This window comes from Colletes latitarsis, chromosome 1 (assembly GCF_051014445.1).
Source record: "Colletes latitarsis isolate SP2378_abdomen chromosome 1, iyColLati1, whole genome shotgun sequence".
Lineage (NCBI taxonomy): Eukaryota > Metazoa > Arthropoda > Insecta > Hymenoptera > Colletidae > Colletes > Colletes latitarsis.
The window spans coordinates 55,416,681-55,441,467 of record NC_135134.1 but is presented as its reverse complement, the minus strand read 5'-3'; the positions used below and the strand labels follow the sequence as shown (position 1 = coordinate 55,441,467).

General features: G+C 40.3%; 3 protein-coding genes across 8 annotated transcripts in view; 2 read left to right on the top strand and 1 right to left on the bottom strand.

Annotated features, from left to right (window-relative positions):
* Positions 1–13,487, top strand: part of LOC143345508 (uncharacterized) — a 28,807-nt gene extending 15,320 nt beyond the window's left edge. For 2 of the 4 annotated variants that reach the window (XM_076772717.1, XM_076772708.1), the window contains exon 2: positions 8,926–13,486. In XM_076772717.1, the coding sequence (XP_076628832.1) occupies positions 8,926–12,081 (3,156 nt within the window). In that variant the 3' untranslated portion in view covers positions 12,082–13,486. Of the gene's footprint in view, positions 1–6,402; positions 7,460–8,925 lie in introns of those variants that run through there. The other 2 variants (XM_076772727.1, XM_076772736.1) reach the window with 2 other exon arrangements.
* Positions 1–18,355, bottom strand: part of Naa15-16 (N-alpha-acetyltransferase 15/16) — a 44,223-nt gene extending 25,868 nt beyond the window's left edge. For both annotated transcript variants that reach the window (XM_076772789.1, XM_076772796.1), the window contains exons 1-8: positions 18,042–18,355; positions 17,355–17,702; positions 15,380–15,514; positions 15,064–15,208; positions 14,602–14,859; positions 14,215–14,525; positions 13,857–14,138; positions 13,568–13,781 (exon numbers count right to left, since the gene is read on the bottom strand). In XM_076772789.1, coding sequence (XP_076628904.1) covers positions 13,568–13,781; positions 13,857–14,138; positions 14,215–14,525; positions 14,602–14,859; positions 15,064–15,208; positions 15,380–15,514; positions 17,355–17,702; positions 18,042–18,098 — 1,750 coding nt within the window. In that variant the 5' untranslated portion in view covers positions 18,099–18,355. The remainder of the gene's footprint in view (positions 1–13,567; positions 13,782–13,856; positions 14,139–14,214; positions 14,526–14,601; positions 14,860–15,063; positions 15,209–15,379; positions 15,515–17,354; positions 17,703–18,041) is intronic.
* A 368-nt stretch (positions 18,356–18,723) lies between these two features.
* On the top strand, positions 18,724–21,018 carry Polr3c (RNA polymerase III subunit C). Of its 2 annotated transcripts, none has more exons than XM_076782914.1 (8): positions 18,724–19,117; positions 19,199–19,317; positions 19,401–19,531; positions 19,602–19,851; positions 20,005–20,123; positions 20,200–20,353; positions 20,424–20,784; positions 20,848–21,018. In XM_076782914.1, exons 1-8 carry the CDS (start codon positions 18,971–18,973, stop codon positions 20,980–20,982), a joined length of 1,416 nt encoding a protein of 471 aa, XP_076639029.1. In that variant the 5' UTR covers positions 18,724–18,970; the 3' UTR covers positions 20,983–21,018. The 2 variants fall into 2 exon arrangements, with proteins under 2 accessions (XP_076639029.1, XP_076639020.1); XM_076782905.1 differs by having other exon boundaries at positions 19,915–20,123.
* The last annotated feature ends 3,769 nt before the right edge of the window (positions 21,019–24,787 follow it).

Sequence of the window (24,787 nt, the reverse complement as noted above, 5' to 3'; positions counted from 1 at the left end):
CATCCAACGTGGCGGTCCTTAATTGCGTCTATCAGGACGCTCGCGATATGCAACAACCTCAGCAGGGTCGAGTGAACCGTGGGAATGCGAGCAAGTATGAAAAGTGTCGACTGTGGAACGTGGCGAACGACCGAAGGAAAAAATTGAATCGCCGAGAAATCGAATGTGCGCGTCAAGAGACGGCGATCCAGCTGTGATTCATAGACTGGAACCTGTTTAATTCGCCGATAAACAGTGCAGCGCAACGTAGAACAGTGAATTATTAATTGCAGACGCGATTCAAGTTCACAGCCTGAATTCAGTCGCGGACGAATGTTGTTCGTGAGAAGAGAATTTAAATAAAACCACGTATTTCTATATGTCATGGCTACGGTGTTTAATATAATACTGCAGTTGACATAGATTTAATTAAAGAAATTGAAAACGAAACTGTCAACCCCTCCTTCCTGGTATGAAAAGAAAGTTTTTAGAAACTGACCTGTCATCATAGCAGTGATAAATTACTTAACTAATTAGGAGGAAAATAAGAAAACATGCCTATGAACGCTAGTTTTTGTAAGTTCCTATGTTAGTCGTGTCTTCTCTAAAAATTGAATATTATTTGAAATAGGAAAGGATAAAGCAACGAATTGCACACGTCTAACCCTGGAATACTATAATAGGGTACAGCATTCCCCACTCATTTTTATCACTTATAAATTTGCAATTCCTATAAGGTATACCCTGATTGTCGATAGACAGTAAAGTAGAAAAATATTTATCGTATTAAGTACTTAGGGCCATAAACCATATCGCAATAATGTTGCGTTGATAAAACTAACACGAAGGATACGAGAGACCGAAACGTAAAAAAACGGAACGTCATAGCAACATGATTTAATCGAGCTATCAAAATAAATCAAACGCTACGTCGAGGTCCTTGAGAAAAAGTTGCTAACAAAAGTTGAATCGAATGAGATATTGTATGAGAATTAAAAAATTTAACCGATCCATGGGTCGAGTAAAGCGTCTAACGGTGAAGCGTCAGTTGTTCTACATGACAAAAGAGGCCAGTGCAGCTTTCACAAAATGAAATCATAGAGCAATGCGACAGCTTTGTAGAAGAACATGCATTACACGCTCTTGGTATTATTACCTAAGAAAAAGTATCATAAAATTCTGTTACATCTACTCGGTATAATCGCGTTCTTCTCGAAACCACTTTTTACCTTTTGTTGAATTTAAAATGTTTGTTATACAATTCGAAATAGAGCCTAGAATAGAAACTAGAATACACCCTTAACAGTTCAGACGATGACTCTTATTCATTTGTCACGATTGCGAGTGCGATTTCAGGAATCGCGAACAATCGTTAAGAAACTGTTTCAGTAGACCATTGGGAGTCCTTGGTGTAAACAAGGTTTATTAAATGTTAATAATCACAGTAGGAGCGACTAATCGCCAACTAATTGGAAGATGGAGGTTAATTGGAAGAGACTAGAAGTCTCGGGATCGATTTCTGCCTAACATGGACATTTCAATTGGGACGTCTATTTCAGGTGTCGCGGCGTAAGGTCATCCTTCGAATCCGTTCTTTCTTAAAATAAATGATCGACGTCGTTCTATACTCGATGCGAAGCTACGCTTTAGAGCGAAGGCAAACGGGTGAGCGAACAGGAACGGAAAATCGTTCGCTGACGTGCTGATGAAATTAGCGGAGACGTATTTATTGTACAAATTACTCCACCGTCTGAGATTTACGGGTTTTCTGAGTTCGACGATTCTTAACGCTTTGACTGCGTCGCAATTCGAACCGGAGATCCGTGTAATAATTTCAGGCGGTAGAGATCCAGGTATCCTTGCCACTGGAAGTGAAATTTTGTCGTTTGTTTGCAACAATAAGTCCGTGGAAAAAATTTGAACGAAGGATGACGATCTGTTCGCGATGGAAAAAAATTGGGCCGTTAACCTTGTCTGACCGGTACAGCTTTTATGCGACAAAAACGTAAACCGGTACCAGCCGCGTGCACACCATACGCGTTCAGATAACGTCTGCAGAATGCGTATTTGCGATAAAATGACATCCACGTTCGAGGAACTATACTATTCGCATCGACGATCGTTTCCAAATCGTTCGAAAACAATTTTTTTGTATTTCCGTTGCGATCCACGATCGTCCGTTGCATCCGAACACGTTCTCCGTGAAAAAGAAACAACAGACTGCGTCGCGTTCTTGCACGTAATACCACCGTTAAAGGAGCTGCGGTCGTCGAGAGGAGAAGCGAATAATCCAGCAGAGTCTCGGGATGAACGAGACGAGCATATTATGCAAGCGAGTTGCCTTGCAGAGCAAGCCGGTCAATGCCAAGGCGTTCCACTATGGTCGTTGCTACTCGTCTCTGTCAGATCGACGCCGCGGCAAACCTCATCGCTGATAAACTCGCGGATCTACATCGATCCGCGTGGAATCTTGATCGTTGGGTGTACTCAAAGGCCAATTAACGCGGCACGGTGCCAAATCGACTCGAGGCGCCTTGAAGCGCTTGAGATAACCGAATTTCAGGGTGAAACCGATGAACTTGGCGGACTAAATAAACTGCGCGCCATTTTTTCTATCTTGGATTTCACACGAGAGCTGAGTGAATTTTTTAATGATCCTCGGATATTCTGGTGTCCCCAACATTTATTCAAATTACGTCAATATTATTCGAAAGTTTGAAAGCATTAGTGTTTATTTCTGGTAAGCACTCTAAAAAAAGCAGCGATGGTCACCGGTGGCCGTCGTGGCCCGAACGGAAACACTAGCAAATTCTATCCCGACTGACGCTGTTTGATAACCGCAAACGTTTGCCGTGACACATTTTTCGAGCTCGAAGCGTCCGTGTGAACCTCTGCACGGAGGAAATAGATAACCGGCTTCATACTTTTAGACGTCGCGACAAAGATAAGCCGAACTCCGTGCTGGTTACAGCTTTCACCGTCCCGTTACGTAAACACGAAGCTACAAATTACGCGGCGCGGAAAAAATTCGAAAATAGTCGAAAATTTCGTGCGATAAGATCTTGTCTTTCGGAACCAGGTCGAAAATAAGTTTTCTCCAGGAAAGTTTGAACTTCGAAAGATAACCGTTGTTGTACGAAGTATTTAGACGATGTACTCTTGAATTACCTTTAAGAGTTACCTTATCAAGAATTCGAAGATTGAAATGAATGCCTGTTGACATTCTTACACGCGCCAGTAACGATTAAAATGTTATTGGACGGAATAACTAAAAAACAATGAACATTTGCAATGGCAAATTCTGACCAACAACAGAAAACACGGTCGCTGTCATAACAGGAAGCATACCTAAACGTGTGACGCACCGAAAGTTGCTCGCAGGCATTAACACGGCGTTAAGGAATTAATGCTGCTCAGCGAGCACAACGCGAAACAAAAAGGAAAGTAGCTGAAAGCGTAAACTGAATTGGATAACGGGTGGATACTCGAGTCTTACGTGAGGTAAACCGTCGCGTGTGTGGAGCAACGTGTGCTCGAAAGAGACTTGTGGTAACAACGAACCAAACTTTACTACTTCACTTCAATATTCCTAATATTCGAACACTTTGATTAGCTCTGATTAGTCGGTGAAACTGTCCCAGTACTGTAACTTATGAATAGCTCTCGAGTTTGAACGATAGAGCCAAATATAGGTACGTGTCGCCTTGTTTCCCCGAAATCTCCGAGCAACTCTGCTGCATTGCGTAAGAAAGATTCGCTGAAATTGGCCGAACGACCAATATTCAGCCGACAAATCGACGTTGGAACGATCGTTGGCGCAGCTTCTGGACCGTCCAAGCCTTTCACCACCTCGGATACGGTCCCTACAGCTCAATGCCATTTTGTTGCACGTTCGAAGCGCTTTTGACGACCTGCATTCAAGGCCGCTGCACCGTGCGCGAAAGAACGATTAACTAAAGAAAGAACATCGAGCAACGCTCGGTTGCTGTTTGCTGTCTGTTTAGCGACTCCAATTTTATTACCGCGACCGCTGATTCAAGTTTAAAGCGTATTCAATTTAACGCCCGTTTAATAGCTCCGCGTAATGATCAATTTAGAGCGTCTTTTATAGTTCGCCGCGCGCGCTGCGCATTTTAATTCGCGTCCATTCACTATATCGTTCGGTCTTGATGAGACAGTTATTCTCAGCTATGTTTCACGTACAAGTTTCGAAACGGATGATTAGCTTTGTCGCTTTTATACCTCTAGGCCCACTCTACCTGCCCCATTTCGTACCAATTTGGAACAAATATTTACATACTTGCGGATAAATCTTTCTCAGAGTTGCAACAAAACTTCATCAAGAAGACTTCTGCTCGAGAATCTTATTTTTACAATAGAATGCACCCTTAAGATTTATGATCTATAGCTTCTCTGTACGAAGAAACGTGTCGATTACGATACGAAACCGCAGAAAATCAAATAGGATGTTTTTTAAAACCACACATCGTTACAGTTCTTGCTATGTCTATCATTACGATAATGATGGTTGTGTTACAATTATGCATTTATTGGAAACAACTACGCGACTTTTTCTCGAGCTACTTTGAACGAATTCGATTTGATCTACGATCACGACCAGAAAATCTTGCTTCGAGAAACGATATTATAGCAAGTCTGGTAGTAACGGTAGCGTAACGACACCTGTCACGCCGCTGGGACCGTTCTTCTTACATCACGAAAAATCGACATTCTGTCTTGCGGAACGCGCAAAACCGAACGTTCGTCCATTTTGCAATATTTCATCCAATCTGTCCGAAGCATATTGCCCTTTGAAAGTACGGAAATAGAGCACCGAGCGAAAGGCTCCAGTCTCGGTTAGTAAAATGGTACCATAATGGCGCACGTTCCAAATAGAGCTGGAACCGCTCCCCAAACTTACCCGTATTAAAATTTTTCCCAGGGGTGGCCGAACACCCTGTATAATAAATTTTGTGCGTTGTAATGCAGGTATAAAACGATTAAGAAAATTAAACCATGTTAACATATGTACCAAGAGAGTTATTATCATAATTGCTATTAACAGGAAAACCCTTCGATAAAATAGAATTAATGTGTGGTACTACATATAATATATCAATACAAGGTTAATCGCAAATTGTGGTAGTAGTTAATATAAACCAGGAAGTGACGATCGTTTAAATTCCTGCGTAGAGTCGCAAAAAACACTAACAGGGTAGGCGGAATTACCAGCAAGCATGTTCGTACCATTAGTATTATTAAACAAAAACATAAAACTTAATTATCCAGAGAATATTAGGCAACAGCAACAGGTGTTATCAATACGAATTAAATTATTTCCGTCGATTGAACAAAAAATACACGAAAATACATCAAATCAATAACGAAAGAAAAAGAAAGAATAGATACATGTTGGGGAAAAAGAGCTTCAAGTTTCATGAGTGTAAAAATTAGGTTCCGATCCATTTCTTCTCAATTTATTACCTCGTTAAGGGCTACGACATGGTGAAAGACTTTATTTATTACCAGGAAGGAATTCGGGCCTAGTTTGCCCCTTGTTATTCAAACTCCATATCAAGTAAAAAGCACGACAATACGACGACAAGAAAGTGAAAGCTCTCGTTTCAACATCGTTTTTCGTCGTGAGAGTTCCACCTTGCATGAACTATTCGAATATTACATTTTCTTACTCTAGATCGTGACTACTATTTATCAAAATTTTTCTCGAATCTTCTACTCTCCTAACACTACAGCTCTTTGGTTTGTTCACAATTAGAGTGCAATTCACAGAATTGCGACTGCAACAAAGATTCTTCAGACTGTTTCCCTACCACACCAGCCTACCTACGTCTGTTTACTAGCATAATTATGATCTCAGACAAACGCACGGCTTGGGTTATTTACTCTCGACTAACGTCATTCGACGACAACTGGTCTGCTTGTTGTATAACTGTTAATAAATCAGCTAATTAACTGTCCCGATACTCTGCTCGAAATCTAAGGAGTCGAACTCTTTATCACGAACCTTCATCGAATACTTTACGGCGAATTAAACTGCTTAGATCACACTGTTACGAATGCCAACACATTTTGTAATTTAAATGCTCCGCGATCTGTGCAATGCGTAATTCATGACTTTCTTTCATCGTATACCGATCGGTTTCTTTTCTTCTACGAATTCAATCTTGGCTTTCACGCGTCGGTGGCCTGTCGACACAGTTGTACGACACAAAAGTTTTCTTCTCCACGCAAAAAATCTGCGGCGTTCCACGGCGATCGATCGACAAAGACGACGATCCGCCGACGATGAAAGAAAGGTGCAGTCGCGATCGTTTTAATCGTACGAATCTCAACCATGACGACGACTTCCTCCTTTCCAGAGCGGGACCGAGAGCGTGTCGCTTGGAAATGGCTCCACCTTTCTGAACGAGCGTCCTTGAGGGGCCCCGTTGCACCGAGAAAGGTGATGAAAACCGGCCAGTCACGTGTACCGTGCCGGCGCGAGCGGCCGATGGTCAGCTTCGCCCTGCTATGACACGTTCCACTAGTTCACTAATGAACGTCCGTCGCGGCAAGAGCGTCTGCGAACTGAGACGCCGGGCGTCGAGGCGCGATCTCGTGAAGACACCGTCGCGACCGTGCCGGGCAAACTTTGTAACCAACCGATGTAAACTACGAACGGAGAATAAACAATAGACACGAGCGAGTCGAAGGTCGGATTCCAAGTGTCAGGCACGCGATGGATTTGACTGTTTCGGGACTCTTCGACACAATTCGATCCAACTCGTGTAGGGCTCTGCCCCGATTCGCCAATTTGTTGACGAAGCCCTAGGACCACCTGTACACCCCTAATTAACAACTAGTTGCATCGGACTGTGGAAAATTTAAATTTTAATTAGGGAATACTTGACTACAGGGTTGCTCCAGAAAAGATGGACACTTTTTTTTACCTGATATTCAAATAAAACTTTACAAGATCGCGAGCGTCCGGACTGTCGCGCTACTGTATTTCGAATTGTTGCATCGGATAATCGTTCAAAGTCATTGCTAGAAGCACAGGAGAAAGTGAAACACGTGAGAAGACTTCCTCGATTGACCAAGTGGACTGGCGCTCGGGATTCCGTGAGCCGGATTAGATTAAACGTTATCAATAATCCGGCGTGGAGGATGATTCGGGCAGGCGTAAGCGCGATTAAACGAGCAACTCGGACCGATATCTGCGCGAAGGAATTTCACGATTCGGTCACGTTGCTTTTCGCGCGTTAAAAGCCCGCTGGTGAAGCGAAATCGGCCACACTCGTGCGAACTACATGGACGAACCGATCACTTGCATCGAAAAGTTGAAGATCCTCCGGAGCCACTCGGAAGAATCGCGTTATTGCGTGCCGTTTGCTCGATTATAGCTATTCGACGACGAACGAGAAACCCTGGCGAACGATTATCGTACGACTAGCCGACCGCTACGGACACGGGGAGAAAGGTACCATTTTTGTCCGCGCAGCGTGTTATCAATGTGTTTGGTAGTTTAAAAAGACGTTTCCGACGGACCGACTACGGGGAAAACGGACGGCGATTGCACTCGTTTCAAAAGTGAATTCAACGGACGAAATTGGTTCGATAATTCGTGGCAATACAAGTATAATCGAACCCTTAACTGGTATCGTGTAACTGTCCTTCCCTCCAATCGTGTTCCCGTCGAAGTTACGGCACCGCCACCGACCACAAATTCGGATTCATGTCGGAAACATGTTGGCTCGTTATTCGAGACACGGTTACTTCCGCGAGACGGACGCAGCAATGTAATTCTCGGCCGAAGCGAATGCAGAAACGCGAACTCCAGAGTTTGTTGCTCGGTTGCTCAGTCATTACTTCGAGTCGCTGGTACTCCAGTGACCCGTGAATGTTTGTCGACCGTTCACCGACTGTTCGCGAGGGAAAGGCGTGGTCCCCTCCGGTCCCGCATTCTCGTATTATTGCGATCCGAGTCAATGGAATTGGCGAATTCGCGGAAATTCGTAAATTCCGATCCAAGTTTCCCCTATCGCGTCATCAATGGAGTTTCTCAATACACGCTTAGCTAACTCAGGCTAGAATTCTACTTATCTAAACGTAACTAGATGTCTAAACTCGGTTATTAAGAATTCACTCACCCTCTATCGATAACTTGTTGGAACACCGATCGATCGTTCGTTCGCCTCGTTTAAATTAATATTTCGATCGGACTAAATTCATAGATTGAAATATCTTGTAATATTTCATGAATTAATAATTGATTTCCTGGGTTATCGGATAGGCTCGAAAGCAGCCTGTGGCTACACCTCGCCTTTGCGCAATTATGCAATTACTCTGGTACGACAGGCACACTTTCTTCTAATTTGCGTAATACAGAAGTTACAATAATGTAACAGTCATCAACCACTTACGTTATGATTTTTCCATAAACGCGAAATTCTACGAAAAATGAACAATTTTACTGGGTTTTCTTCCGCGCGATGCTCGAGAAAAAGCTGGCCTTTGAATGGGGAAAGCAAAGTTACATCGTGGAACGGAAACACATCCGCAGAGTACAAATAAACTTATACTTTCTTTACACTCGACAGGAGCGTGTCTTCTGACCAGCTCGAAGAACTATCTTGAAAGATGAATAGCGTGATCGCGTAATTGAATGGTATTATCAGAATTGACCCTACAATGTATACTGACCGTGAACGTAATTCCTGTGATTATGGATATGATCTATTCCTAGTACACGTTAGGCGACGACGATGATCTCGTTAAATCGTTGAGGCAAATTGACGCATCAATCTTTCTCCGGAGACGTTCCCCGATCAGCTTTGTTTCAGCTATGCGTGAAATTTTAAAAAATAAACCCAACTTGTCTACGAATATTCTAGTAATTATATGGTTTGTTCTAAACAATGAAAACTATTCTTATCTTGGTTTCAGATGATGCGAAAAGGATTCGACCCACGCAAGCTCCTATTAGGCGCGGCGCTATTAGCGACCTGCGCGTCGTTAGTCGCGTCGTCTTCGAGGAGGGAAAGGCGGCACGTCGGCGTCGAGGAATCTAGTCATGGGCCAGGTTGGCCGCACACGCCGCCGAGTCGGAATTTCAAGTCATCGACCAGCAGGAACAACGAGATAACTACAGAACCCGGAAGGAAAGTGTCGCACCGACTAATTGGAGGGCACCTGAGAGCCAACTCGAAGCAACAGCCGTACGAAGAGCTCTGGGACGACGGAATTGTCCTGTCGTCGGCCGGGAATGGCAGAGAGTCCAAGCCTAACCGCAAGGACGAAGACGACGAGAAGAAGACTCTCTCGCAGCAAGTGAAGGAGGGAAAGTACGGCCTCATACAGAACGAGATTTACCCGAACAGACCGAAACGACCAGGGATCATCAGTTACACGAGCAATCCCGAGGTACCGAAGGATACCGCCGACAACTTGGGTGGCCTCGACGAGGACGAGATCTGGCTGGCTGAAAACCACGTGCTCGTACTGAGGGGCGGGAAATTTCCTGGCCATGAGACCACGCAAGGCAGCGGTGACAGCGAGACGACCTGGCCACCGATCGACAACTACAAAGCGCCCAGAAGACAGGTCAAGATCCCGTCTAGGCCAAAGGTACCGCCGCCGTTTCCGGTCCAGCTCACAGAGGGTGGACCCATACAGATCATCGGACCAAACGGAACCAAGGAGATCGGAAACGGAACCGTCGACTACAGGAAGGACCCGTTGCTCACGAAAGGACTGCTATCGGAAGATGGCCCGCTCTTTGCCATCATATCGAACGGAACGTTCGTAATGCCCAACGAAGATTCGGGGAATATCACTTCTAAAGATAAGGGAACTAAGTCCGATCCTCTACCGGGCAGTCTTCCGCCATTCTATCACGCCATACCACCCGGTGCGGTCTTTCTACCACCGCCCAGCAATCAATCGGATTACGACGAGGAGGATCAATCTATTTACTACCCACCGCCGTACAGTTTCCAGTATCCGCAGGATAACAGCACCGCGGTTCCACCTGGTCCCCTGGTCCCAGGTATCATCCTCCCGCCCCCACCAGACTTCTTTTCCCCTCTGGAAGACAAGAAGACTACCGCCAAGAAGTACTCCAGCCGACCTGGAACCACCCCCTTGCCAAGACCCAGACCAACCTATCTACCACCAAGGAAACTCGCCACCAAGCGGTACAAAAGTACCACCACTGTGCCAATCACCAAGTCAAGAACGTCGTCCGTCATTGCATCGAACAACACGAAAATGTACCGTCGAACGACGCTGAAGAACGCAACCAGTACTTTCGTACCCAGCAACGTCAAGACTGTTCCGTATACGCAGGTCACGACACCGGTGCCGGACAAGACGACGACTCTGGATAACCCCGAATTCTACAGCTTAGGACCCATCGTAGGAAACCGGGTGAACAACCAGGAGAACGTTCAAGAGAAGAATCAAGTCTGGTCGGGCCTGGTGACCAGCAAAACGATCCCTATAGTGAGCTATTACGCCTCGTCAACGCAATCCACTTTGGAGAAGCCCGTGGAAGTGACACCAGCCTCGATAAGAAGTATCGTTACTACGGGTAATCCAGAACGATCGCCCAGTCAGGCATCCTATTACTTTTACGAAGAATCGAACGGTGAATCTACCATCACCACGGCCGATCCGTCGATTTACTACAAGACCACGACGGAGACACCTTTCTATGAGACTGTGACCCAACCGCGTCCGGTGGACAAGAAAAAACAGTACTACAGCGTCGAGGCCGTTCCGTCGCAAGAGACCTCGAAGGACTACAGCGTTAAGTACGTCGACTCGGTGGTGAAAAATTCCGAACCAGTTCGATACAGCGATTCAACGGTCACGCGATCCTCGTCGAGGTACGAGAGCGGTTCCAGCAGGGCTCAGGGTCAACGCATGCTGCCAGATCGCGCGCCTCTTTACTATCAGACCATATCCGGCCGTCCTGCACAGCAGCCTTATTACACCACGCCAAGGCCGCAGACTTACTACAGGCAGGACAAACCGAAACCGATCTACCAGTACAGCTTCGAAGCGGCGGATTACTCGAAACGTGGCAATCAGAGACAACAGTTCGAACAACAGCAACAACAGAATCTCCCGTACAACAGCTATCCAGACGTTAAGATCCCTAGCTTCAACGATCATCGGTTCGATTACGATCAGACGGAATCGACTCAAAAGCGACAGAGACCGGAAAGCCTACCATACAAGATCCAACAGCCTGTTTACCCATCGACGACTTCCAACTCTGTGGTGAACACGACGCCCAATCCACATCTTAGCTACTACACCCATCAGGACGAGAAGCTTCTGGACGACGTCACGAAAGAATACTTCACGATCTTCGGCAAGAAACTGCCGCACAAAACTGTACCGAGCACCACTCCGATCTACTCGAAATCGACCACGGAGCGGCCCGATTACAACACCAACAGATACATCGAGAACAACTACAACACAGCCGAGGCACCGGTCTTCAAGACGCCCAACGTCAAAGTGCACTATGGCGATCAGTCTCAGCGACCGTATTCTCTCAAAGATGACATTCTCGTCAACTACAGACAGCCTCTGCCGCCCATCGACCCGGACAGCGAATTCATCACGTTGGGCAACCCTAATCGGCAACAACCGCCGAATTACAGGATATCCGATCGAAACGGAGAACCTCTGGCGCCGCTTCGCGCCTACGCGGCCCAGCCTCTTGTGAGCCCAGCGAACGGTCCGTCGACGAATTACGTACCGATAGCCGACTCTCCCGAGGAGATCGACGAGTCGTATCCCCAGCTACCGATCTCTCTCGAAGACGACATCAAAGTGAACTACCGTGACCCAAGACCCACCATCGATCCGGATGCGGAATTCATCGATCCACTTCCGGTGCCAGAGGAGAACCAACCGGGTAAACCGAAGGCCTACTTCGCGTACAGGCTGCCGGGAGACGGTGGCCACTTTTATTTCCTGACGCCGCAAGCAGTCGCTCAGAGGCCAGAACGGAACACTGGTCATCTCTACTCGAAATCGAGGGGAACGAGACTGCTGAGGCGTCGACGGCGACCGGGAAACGTTTGATCCTCCCATGCCATATAACGATCGAGGATCCACGAGAGAAAGAGAGAGACGTACCGTTAGGATATTTATTACACGTGTAAATATATATACGCAACGAGACTAGGATAGGATGATTGTCATCGCCTTGCTTACGGTATAAATGCTTAATTTATATGCGACCCTAACTACCCTCCCCCCCCCCCCCCCTGCTACAGATTACCGATGCAGACGCGAGATACTCGTTCACGTATACACGATAGGTGTGTTGCGCGATTTTGAGCGATACTCCGTCGCGTACTCGCGCATTTGTCTGTGATTAATGGTCGAGGTGAACGCGTACATGTACATAGTTAATGATTAACGATAGCGATAAGTAGTCGATCGTAGGTTGCGCGAGCGGACGTTTTTTGTGGACCGTCGAGGCGATATATAACGGCGTCGTTCGATGAGCATGGAGCAAAGATCGTTTTCAAGCGTTAAATTTCTTGAGAGATAGCGTTTAATCCTTTCTGTGCAGAGGTCTCGGACGGCCGCGCGATCGAGACGAGATTAATTGGCCGTCCAAAGTCACCGAAGCTTCTCCCACTACTTTAGGTTAACGATATAACGTTTGGAATAGTGGATTACAAGCAGTAAGAATATTATGTATCGGTATTGATTCAGATTCATAGCTGTGTTGCAAAAACCACGATGCATAATGATTAAAAAAGATAGTAAACATGTTGGTTTCAACGAGCAACGATATTTTCACCGCGAAAGAATAGCCTTCTTTCGTTCAACGAAATAAATCGCAAAAAGGGTTAACATTGTAAACATATCCCATTGACAGACTTAGAATTAGGAATACTGAAACTCGAATGTAATATCATTAGTAGTGATTTTCAACACCATGTTGTGTTAATTCTCTACTGCTATTGCGTACATTATATCAATCAATGATGAAACTATATTACGGTTCGTTATAAAACCATTCAAATAAATTAGTGTAAATATACGCGTAAAAAACTGTAATGCCCTATTAAACATGTAAGACGTTATTTAATAGTCGGTACTGTTATTATAAAATTAAACTAGTTTTATAAAAGCTGAATCTTTTTAAAAGATGCGTGACTTCCAATGTAATGGCAAATTATCCCTGAAAGATCAGTTATTTAAATTTGAAAATAAAATAAATTTCGAAAAATGTCTATAGATCTTTTTGTAAGTTGCACAGTGAAAGGTAAGTCGCTCGAACTTCAGTATTATATTCTTGAACGTCCAATCACGTTCATACAAGATGTCTGAACAATTTTTAATAATCTGATCAAGAACCGATTTTCCGTAAATAATATATCGTTTCGATTTTTTTGTTGCATAACACATTATTTGCAAAATATAATTTATAAATGGTTTCTACTCTAATACTGCAAAATCGCGGTTGCTACTACGATGTACACTCTATGCATCTATGTAATCTATCGATCGATATATCGAACGATAAAAATAAGAGATAAATATGCAGACTCACCAGTGTCGATTTCTTGCGCCTGCGTTGGATCGGGCAAAGGATTGTCGTGCAGTCGTAAGTAAACTTCCATTGCACATTTCGCTGCTTTGAAATAAAATGGGTGAGCTCGAAGCACATCCTCTAACCTTAACAGACCCACGTATGATCTTAAAGTCATCTTTCTCATACAGTAAGTATGAAAGTCGAATTGATCTTCTATGATTTCGGAAAAATGCTGTAACCGATGGACCGCGTTTAAAAATATGTTACGGTATGTTAGTACTCGGAAATTATACGGTTCGCAACTCACCCTATCGACTTCGTGGCATTTCTTTAACGCTTCTCCGTATTTCCCAAGGCGTTGGTAAGCATTGGCAGCTTCTGTTTGAATCCACATACACTGCATTTCGTTTAGATTTTCCATAGCTAAGACACCTTCTCTTGTAAACTTTTCACATGTCTTTTCCGCTTCCTTGATAAGATTCGCGCGCAACATATATTTGGCACATTTCGAGTTAATATATCGATCCGCGGTATCTAAGTCTTGTGCTTCATCCAACCACTTGTAAGCTTCTTGAACATTACCGGCATGCTAATAAGATAAAATGTACACGTGAAAATATTTTGTGGCCAAGAATTATTTTAGATTGCATGTACATGGATCTAACCTTGTAAATGCGACCTTTGGTAACAAAAAGTTCTATAAGAGTAGGAGTATGTTCTATGGCAGCATCAATTTCGTTCAGTGCTTTTTCCGTAAGTCCAAGATAATCGTAATGTTGTGCTAAATAGTAATAAGTCCACAGTAATGCGGAAGCCGGTTCTCGCGGATTATCTTTCTCTTCGTTACTAAAATGCCCATGTTCTTTCAATGCTTTCTTATATTGTAGAACCAAAGTCAGAATAATAAAACTTTTGTGCTGATTGCTATACAGGGAACGAAGATTTACAAACAGAGGTGGTACACCTTTATGAAGACCTGTAGTAAAAAAGAATAAAATATAAATAAGCAATGGGGAGTCTCATATTTTGACGTCCGAAATAAGGCGAATTACCTCTTCGTAAGTACCGATCGACTAATGTTTGAAATTCAGGCCCTGAAGCGTAATTTAATTGTAAACGACGTGGTGCTAGCGCTCGAGGAAACAGTTCTTCGTATCTTTGGAGCATAGCTAAAGTTTCTTCGGGTTTTTCGTGTCTTTCAGCCTCTGCTAGCCTAATATAGTACGTTGTATTTTCAGGATTTATATTTAAAAGATCCTTATAAACCTGTACCGCTGCTGCATATTGTTTTAATTGTAGTCTTAATTTACCTATTATACGAAATCGTTAAACTTATAGAACATTGTATTAACTTTTTTAGCACACATTCAACATTTTTTACGAATGAGTTACAGTACTGCCCACCTAAGTGAACGCACTTTTGCCCATTTAAGTGTTCACTTAAACGACCGCGGCCGGTCCCGAGCGTGGACACTTAAGTGGGCATTACTGTATATAAATAGAAACAAACGTACCGTATGTTTCTTTTACAGTAACTTTATCACAAATTTGATCACTATACTTGTCAAGATGCTTCAGAGCTTGTTCACAATCCCCTGATTCTTGGATAACCATGTTTTGGTATAACAGCAACTCACTATGTTCGTAATCATAACAAATCTGCACATTTTATGAATACCCCTATTATGTACTATCATAAATAATATATGGCTATAATTTATATTTTTAATATCCTCGCCAGAAGTGAAACAAGATATATTATTTGTATGTTTTTTGTAAATAGAGAAAAGTATTGCACTGGAAAGAAATATTTACTTTCTAAGTACATACCATAGGAGAATCTCGAAAAGTATCTAATATTTTGAGGGTCATTTCGTAATCCTTTAACAAATGATATGAGATCGCAAAACCAATCCATGATGCGCGCTGTGTGGGGCGTAACATAAATAATTGATATCTTGTGTCCTAAAAAAAAATGAATCTAGATGCACTAGTTGCACTTAGATATCAAATATTTACAACAAAATGTGTAATTATATCTACTACATTTATACCATTATTTGTAAAAAAAAAACATCTATTATACCATTTGATCAAAGTACTCATATTATACAGTATGCAACTATCTAGCACAAACTTATTAGCATGTCATTGCTATATAATTAAGAGAGATAAATCCAGGTAATGTAACTATATGTATAAATGATTATCATTACATAAAAATCACAGTGTTAACACAACCTTGAGACAAACGAATATAGCAAATAATATACAATAAAACGTCGATTATTCAAACTTGTTTGAGCGTTTGTATGCAAAAGTTCATGATTGGTACAACAAACACTCTAAAATTTTATGTTGGATAAGAATTCCTTTAAATGAAAAAAAAAAATTTTTCGATATGTAAGGAACGCAAATGCGTGTGCCGTTCGAAGGCTATAGTTGTTGGCTATTAGTAGTCCTAGTTAATTCTGTTCATAGAAAGAAATAATTTAATACCAATTGGAATTTAAGGTGGTTTCCTAAATCTTAAGGTGCTTTCGCAGTCTGCCGCGCGGAACCTGTGAGGACCTTGCACGTCCTTTTACCTGAGAAACATTAAATTAATATTTTCCATTCATCCCCAGGTCTGCAGGAAATATATACAAATTACAACAAATAATATTCTTAAAAACGGTATTATTCTTTGTCGACCACAGTGTAAATTCAGTTACAAAATCTGTTAATAAATCTCAATAAAACTAATAGAGAAACAAATTCATTTAGATACTCCATCAAGAAAAACTGATTCTTGGATATAGCTATACTTTGTATTATTTCTAAAATAACTATTTCATTGGCATCTATTTCCTGTTGCCTATCTTAACCCTCCAGCCGCGGGGAACACTCATAGCGCGTTTCGTTTATTCTAACGATTCCGCCGGGCACGCTATTATCGCGTAGCTAATAATTTTTATGATATTTAAGCATCGGGAGTCGCTATTTCTACGTTGAATCCATTTTAAATTCTTCTAATACTTTCGTTACGATCGTCAAGTCTCAACTGACGTCGGAGACATTGTCAGAGCCACAGTAAAATTGAACAATCGCCCGCGGCTGGAGGGTTAATAAAATATTTATTGCACTTTTGCATACCAACACTTTATTTCTGGAGTATCCATTTCTGTATTGCCTACTGTCTAGTTTCTCAATTTTTGATAATTTTACACTCTTTTGGGCATGCTTATTACTTACCTTATCTTGAAATTCTAATAGTTTTGATTCACTACTTTTAATTCTGGTAATTGTTGATTTTCCAACATTTTACACATTTGATAACTACACTAGATACTCTTTCACCACTTTTAAACATTCAATAATATTTAACTTTTCTTCCAATTACAGCACTTCACTTTTTCTTCCATTACTCATACCATAGTTCAAATGTGTAATTTGAACTATGTGTTTACATCTAAAACTTGTAAAACACTAAACTGGGACACCTAGATCATAGGCACAATGTATCGCAGAGGTTAGTAATATTGTTTATGAATGATAGATACAGATTTCAAAGTGTAACACAACAATATTAGTATAGGGTTCTTAATATTATGGACATATGTCTCATTTTGTATTCCAATGATTGATTGTACAAAAAATCAACATTTGGATAATCGGCGCTTTACTGCATGTATGATAAATTATATATGATCATCGTTACATAAAGATCACTCAGCTAATGTGAACTTATTACACACAAACATAATGATACACATGATATATTATACTATGAATAAAAAGCAAACTCCATAAATTAAACACTTACCTTATAACCCTCCAGATCTCTCATTTGAATTTGAAGCAGTGATAAATCCCTAAGAATCTGTATGTTATCCTTGTCCCACTTAAGGGCATTTCTGTAACACTTAATGGCTTCATCATATTTTTTATCCGAGCGCTGTAGAAGTCCATAAACATGCCAACAAACATGAGACTGCAAATCGTTCCTGAGACCACGCCGGACATGATCATAGGCTTCTTCCTTGCGGCCTAAGCAGTTTAGAGTGAGACCTTTCATTGCCAAGGTCTCTCCATGTTCGCTAAATTTAGGGTTTGATAAAATTTGCTTTGCAAATTTTATCCCATTTTTATATTGTTTGTGTTCATAACATCTCTGTAAGAAACATAAATACGTTTTACAGAATAAAACTTTTTCATGAATGAAGTACTGTCTTTATTTAATGATAACTGCATAAAATTTGTTACGATATACCTATATATTTCGGAATATAGGTAATGTATACTTGGACAAACTGGTATGGTCGAACATTGCGAGAAACATCGACGAAAACGCGGTTTCGTTCGCAATGTCCGCGATACCTTCGCGATTCACGATTGCCAGTGAAATTTTTGCAGTTTTTCGAAGAGTGCTTCATCATTAGAGCATGATGAATACTCCTATTAGCCGGAGAGTGGGGTCCAAAACAGAGTATTTTGATTGCATGTTACTCACCAGAATTCGCTTAAACAAGGCATTTTCTTTGGGTGGCAAGGGATTGCTGGAGGGCATTTTTGTATAAATACAAAAATATAGGGCCTTTTCCACACGATAAACTTAATTTTCACCACAAAACCTCGTGGCCACAAACGAAGAAGTCGATCCTCGATCACGTGATTATCTGCAACAATGCTGTTCCGCCGGAAGTTCTACATTCACGGTGCCGCACTTTTTAATATATCGTAATTTTTGGAAATTCGTTAGCAACAACGATTCATTCTTTGCGCACGCTACCGTTTATATTACGTTCTACTCGATACGTTCGATGGTTTTACCTTTTTCGGAATTGCATGAAGTACGTGTTTGCAAGTAATGATAACCAACGATACTCATGGAGCATCCCTATGAAAATACAAATGTTACGAGCCAAGATGCATTATTTGCATAATCATATAAACGTTTACAAAGCTTTTACCACTGTAACTTTTATCACTTTTACCACAAAACTTTTTTCACTGTTTTAATGAAGCGCACAGTTCTCGCTTCGCATAAACTTGTAAATGTTTCCAATGTTACAAATAGGGTTCAAGTTATTGATAACATTAAGCGTTATTTACAAAGTACTTTTACTACGATTGGTCTAACTATAGAAATAAATTCCTATACTTTGTATAACCGCATGGATGTTACAAAATGTTTAAAGTCCTTTTAATGCGTGAAAATATATGATATAAAACTGTAAACAACTAACAATGCGTATTTTGTAAATGTAATTTTTGTAAATGCAACAAAGTTGCAGTTTCTATACAATATAAGTATTATCCTCAGTGATTTCTCTGTCGTTCTAACCTTTTGTAAGGTTATGGGAAAAAATAATCTTAATAAATCTACAAGAAAATATTGTATTTATTATTATTGTAATTATTTGTGAATAAAGTACAAACATGTCATTAATATGTAGAAAATTGTGTTCTTGTATTTTATTAGAACATTTTGGGCAAATTGTTCAAAGTGTAGGTGACGATTTATTTAAATATGGTCCAAAACCGTACGGATTAATTCGTCACACAACACATCTTACATTGTCAAAGGTATGTACTAATTATGCAACTTATTGTTTATTCGTTTAAAAGAATTCTCTGTAAAATTATAGCTTTAAATTTTATTTTTAGATAAAAGAAGCTTTATGTGTTTTAATAAAATATGATTTGATTACACATCGTCAAACAGAAAGAGGCATAGAATATTCTTTAGCTTATGAAAAGATCCTAATGATCCTTCGTTATCCAAAGTATTATATTATTTATGTATTATAAATAATAACTATACTTGAGAAATGATAATTTTAAATATTAGATATTTTAATTTTAATAGGTATATGTTCTTTGTAAAAACAGTTTGTGGAGATGAGGCTGAAATGATGCTGGAAGAAGTATTGAAAAATGGATATATAACAGCTTCTGAATTAATCATGAAAACATATAAAAGAATTGAGCGTTCACCTTGTATGTAACTTGTATTGCCACAGTGTCAAAATTAATTTTTACTGACTTAATAATTTGCTTGTATTTACAGCTGAGTTACAGTTATCAGTTTCAATGTTAAAAGACAAGTTTGAGTTACTAGTTAAAAACCAGTTTCTCATGCGTAGTTTACATTCAGAGACAACTGAAGTGCCAGAAACCAATGATAAACCTGACTTCAATTTACCAGATCTTAATGTGGGTGCAATTATGAAGGAGATCCAGGGAAGTAGTAGTAGTGATTTTGGTGACAGTAAAATTTACTGGAAAGTAAATTTTGATCGTTTTTCACAAGATCTCAGGTAAGATTTATAAAAATTTAAATATATCTAAGACAAGTAAGGAAGTTGCAATGTAATCTATAGGGATCAAATTATTGTATCAGCTATGCGCAATAGACTTGACGAAAATGCTGCAGAGTTGATGAGGCAGTTATTGTTTCTTATGTATTTAAGAACAGCATCATGGGCAAGTACATCAAATCCAATACCTCTTACAGAGATAAAAGATGCTGTTAGAAAGATTGATTATCCATTGCTTATGCAATACCTTGATCAATATTTACGTCTCATCGGTAAGGACCATAAATGGTTTTATAAAATGATTAGGTATTGTAAAGGCTGATGCACTTAATAAGTGAATTATTCTAGAGGAAGATACTAGTCAATTTTTAAAACGAGTCGGAGATTCAGGTGGAGGTCAGTACAGTGTAAATATGAAAGGAGCTTTCAATCAATTAGCATGGACAACGTTAGACAATATTGTAACAGTACGATTTGGTTCTAAAGCAGCTAGAATCTTCAGGTATTTATAAATTTTCACATATGATTATACTCGCTGAAAATTACATAAAGATTTTTCTCCCGCTACGCAGGTTAGTGCGCAATAGAAAATACATCGAACAAGAACAAATTCAACAGTTAGCCATGATTCCCGCCAAGGAAGCCAAATATTTAACATACACTTTATTACAAGAAAATTACCTACAGATGCAAGAAATAAAGAAAGGTGGAGTATCAGCGACGCCAATGAAAACATTCTTTTTGTTTCACATTGATTTGAATATAGTTGTTCGTATGGAGATAGAACATTGTTATCATGCACTGTACAATACTATGCAAAGGCGAGAGCATGAAGTGACTAGTAATAAACGAATGATAGATAAACAATTACGAATGCAGACTCTCACGAGTAATTTGAAAGAACATGGCGCTACCGAAGAACAATTGGCAGAGGTGCGTATATTAATTATTATATTATTTGCAATTATATAACGACTGTATCCAAATTATTTATAGATCGCGGAATTAATGACACCGTCCGAGAAACAACAGTTGGAAAAAGTTCAAAATACAGTTAAGAAACTGAGCGTCACGGAATTACAAATAGACGATACGCTATTTCTATTAACGATGTATTTACGCTATCACTAAGTAAAGGCATATTTTAAATACAACATACCGACTTTACGAGCTGATGATTAAAACATCTAAGCTTCCTTCCTTCCCTGTGTCTTCTTCCCTCCTAGTCCTGTTTTATTTTCTTTCTTCTTTACTTCAAAATCGCCCGTAGATGTTCCGCAATTTGTATTTAACCCCCCGGTGGGCGCGTCCGCGTATAGAGTACACGATTTACTTTCGCGACTTAGTTTTTCGCCAAAAACTTTTTTTCGCGTGATCGGATCGGCTTCGGACCTTTTCCTATTCCTCGTTTGAAGGTTTTTCTATTTATTTGACCCAAAAGTTAAAGTTAAATAATATCAACACTGCGTGTACGGAGTACGAAAAAAGGCGCCCGATTTACGATGAAAAGCGCGCCTGCCGGAGGGTTAATGAACTGCAACCTCGCTACCTAATTTGCGGGACATTCAAATGAACATATTAATACATGAAGTTTCATTCATTTATATAGTTATTTATTTATGTATAATAATGGTTACGCTTGTAAATACAAACAACAAAGAATACCTAACTTTCAAATTATTATAATAAATATAATCATATAACTATGTTTATAATAGTGCTGCTCTCTATGTGATACAGTGCATTTGATGTCACTATCTATTAGGGAAAATGATCTTGGAGTACACACCTTTAAACGTTGCATCGTTGACAGACACTTTTTGTATAGTTATACATTTTGATCTACGCGATATGAACAATGTATGTTAGTTGATTAGAAACAAATCGTTAGAGTTATGAATCACAGCCAGCTCAAGGTGCTTTATGGATCAGTAAATAAGTCGAACGCTGCAAATGCTATTACAATTATCTAGAAACTTAATTCCGTTACAGAATGTTAGGACTGTAAACATTATTTTTTTGGTGCGTCGCTACTGTTGTATGCTTTACTTCCAAGTATGATTTTCCCTTTGTTCCTATTATATGCGTTTTGTACGTTCATCTTAACACTACTGCGACGAGCACGGACCGCTCCGTTTACGAATACTTATCAACCATGGAAATTCAAAGCAGATAGCGTTAACAAGTAAAGGGTCACTGATCTTAAATATACAATATTTTTTGATTGTACGCTATTGACACCAATTAATAACGTGTACTACGGTCGGTCGCCAGTAGTGATAAGACGATCGTGAGAATGTAATCGCATTCAAACATGCATTTGACTGATTTTATACTCCCTCTTTCTTTCGCACTCGCACGCACGCTCCTCTCATTTTCACAGTACTGGATAACTATGTACACTGCACGTACATACAAGTTTCTTCTAGAAATAACGTTGTATACCTAAAACTAAGATTGAATTTCGGTAAAGCGTTATTTTATTATATTTTTTTTTTTTGTTCATACCATTAACAACAACGTACATGTAAATGAAGTGAATTCTTGGAATATTGAGATTGGATGTTAGTGTTCACCTTTTTTTTTTTTTTTGCTTGTTACGTTAAATATACTATAATATTAGTTAATGTATTCGTTTTACAATTTACTATTCTTACAGTTCGCATTCGCGCTGGTTGCGTTTTAAGGGCCGATCAACTTACACAGCGAGTGCGTCGAGAATTATCGCGAAACGTTCCGCTTCTACGAAAGTAAAGGTAAAAAAAAAAAAAAAGAAAATAAAAGACGAAATAACCGATGATCCATCGTTTCGATATTTACGGGACAGCGATCCATGGAATGCAGAACTGAAATTATTCTTAAAGCAAACACTGCGCGGGGTAATTTAAAACGGATGGAAAATTCAACGAGGAAGACACGAGCCGAGTCTAACTACGTACGCGATTCGTAATGTTTTAATGATTTAAAAGAAAGAAGAAAGACAAAAATAAAAGGGACTGGAGAAGAGCAAATTGTTTTTCGAAGATTATAAAGATATGGCACAATAGGAAACGATATACGTATCTTTCGCTCGAAATATTTACGTCTAGCTGAAGAAAGAATCGACTTCTACTGTCCCAGATACCTCGAATTATAGCAATAGTATTGTAAACGTCGTTATTTATTTACGTGAAAAGATAATGGACATATTTAAGTTAAATTAATCCAGCGGAGTAATGGGGGTGGCTAAATTGTATAATGGGGATAGCTTTGAGCAATATTCAGCGGTCAATTAATAGAGTTACGGGGGAGGAAGAATTCTTTCGAGTCGATTTTTTCCTCGGCCAAACCGCGATTAATTTATCGTTATTATTTCCCTCGTGGGACGAATAAGACCGATCTTTGGGGGTCAAACTGGCGAAAAAGGAAAGTGGAAAACAAAACGTAAGAAATTCATTTTTGCAGAGACGCAGGAATTTGTCAACGAAAGGTTTCAATTTTCCAAATGCGCGTCAGAAACGCGTTTCAAGTATTGGTCGAACACAATGTGAACGTGAATGAAAAAGTGTTCGATTGCGTGTCGCGTGAACGACGCGACGTTGAAATTTGAGTATTCGAGCACACACACACGATCAACGAACTTTCGTGTCATCGTCGTCGTCGTCTGAACTGGCACGTACAACCTCTATTGCTATGCGTAATAATGATAATCATAAAAAAAAAGAAAAAAAGAAATAATAGTAATAGTAATAATAGTACTAAATAAAATTGAAGACGGTAATAATAATAATAATAATAATATTAATGCTAGTAATAGACGTGATAATGACGATGAAAATAAGAATATGCGATCGCATTTTAACATCGTTAAACCTACGGTGTCCTCGGGGTAATTACATTATATATGTAGCTACGCGGATACATCACAATATAGTTACACTGTACATTAATAGTATTGACATGTTCTTGCATCGGGCCGTTCTGATCGATGAATACCGCCGACACAATTGTACAAATCCATGTATATACATAAAATAAATTATTATATCAACATTAAGCTATCCTATCTGCCGCCGGCTGCGGTATTTGAACCGACCGGCCCGAAACATGGGCGCAGACGCATCGAGGATACTGGCTCTCTTTATAAAATTATATTAGGTACCTTGTATAGAATTGCACTGATTACAATATAAATAACAAAAAAAAAAAAACGGTGAAAAAGGAGAGACGCAAAAATTATCGTGTTTCACGTCGAGCCAACTTCCGCCGCGACCCGGAACCGGTTGGGCCACGCGAACCGTCCTCGGACCCTCCGGCCCGCGAAAACGTTATTTGGCACATAAATATTATCACATCGAGCTCCCAATCTTTGCCGTCCGGTTTTTCGATACGTTTCTCGAACCACGAGACATTATATACGCCTAGCTACAACGAGTCAAAATGCTATTGGCACGGATAACAATTTGATAGAGCTACATAAACTAGAACGACTAATTGTTAGGGTGTGAAATTATGCAAGGAATCATTACGATTTATTTTATCGTAATCTTAAAGCATAATTGTGCTGTTTCATTTTATGGCTTCATTAATTAAGGATCAAAGCTATCTACTTTTCGATAAAAAAACGAATCTTCTTTTATTGCCTTCTTAATTTACGTGTTACTATTGCTCTTTTTACCTGTGCCAATAATATTCTGACTGGCTATAATTGCTATTTCGATCGGTGCTCGTCCGACTCCCTTTTTCCTCAGCACCGAGCCAACACGGTAAACAAAGTTAGCTTCGACCCCTCTCCGGGTTGGTCGCGAACGCAACTTGAAAAAATGTGGAAAAAACGTAACAGCGTGTTCCAGACATCGAAAACAAACATAACGTCTCGTTAGAATTTCATCGTTTCGTTCGCACGTCGTTTCAATAAATAACGTTAATTCTTCGCCGTAATTTTATACAGTAACAT

Excerpts from the sequence above, each read along its gene's own strand:
- Polr3c (XM_076782905.1), top strand. The coding sequence starts at position 18,971 with ATGTCATTAATATGTAGAAAATTGTGTTCTTGTATTTTATTAGAACAT. Across the intron at positions 19,532-19,601 it reads AAGAATTGAGCGTTCACCTT|CTGAGTTACAGTTATCAGTT; the intron begins GTATGTAACTTG and ends TTGTATTTACAG. Across the intron at positions 20,354-20,423 it reads AAAGCAGCTAGAATCTTCAG|GTTAGTGCGCAATAGAAAAT; the intron begins GTATTTATAAAT and ends CCCGCTACGCAG.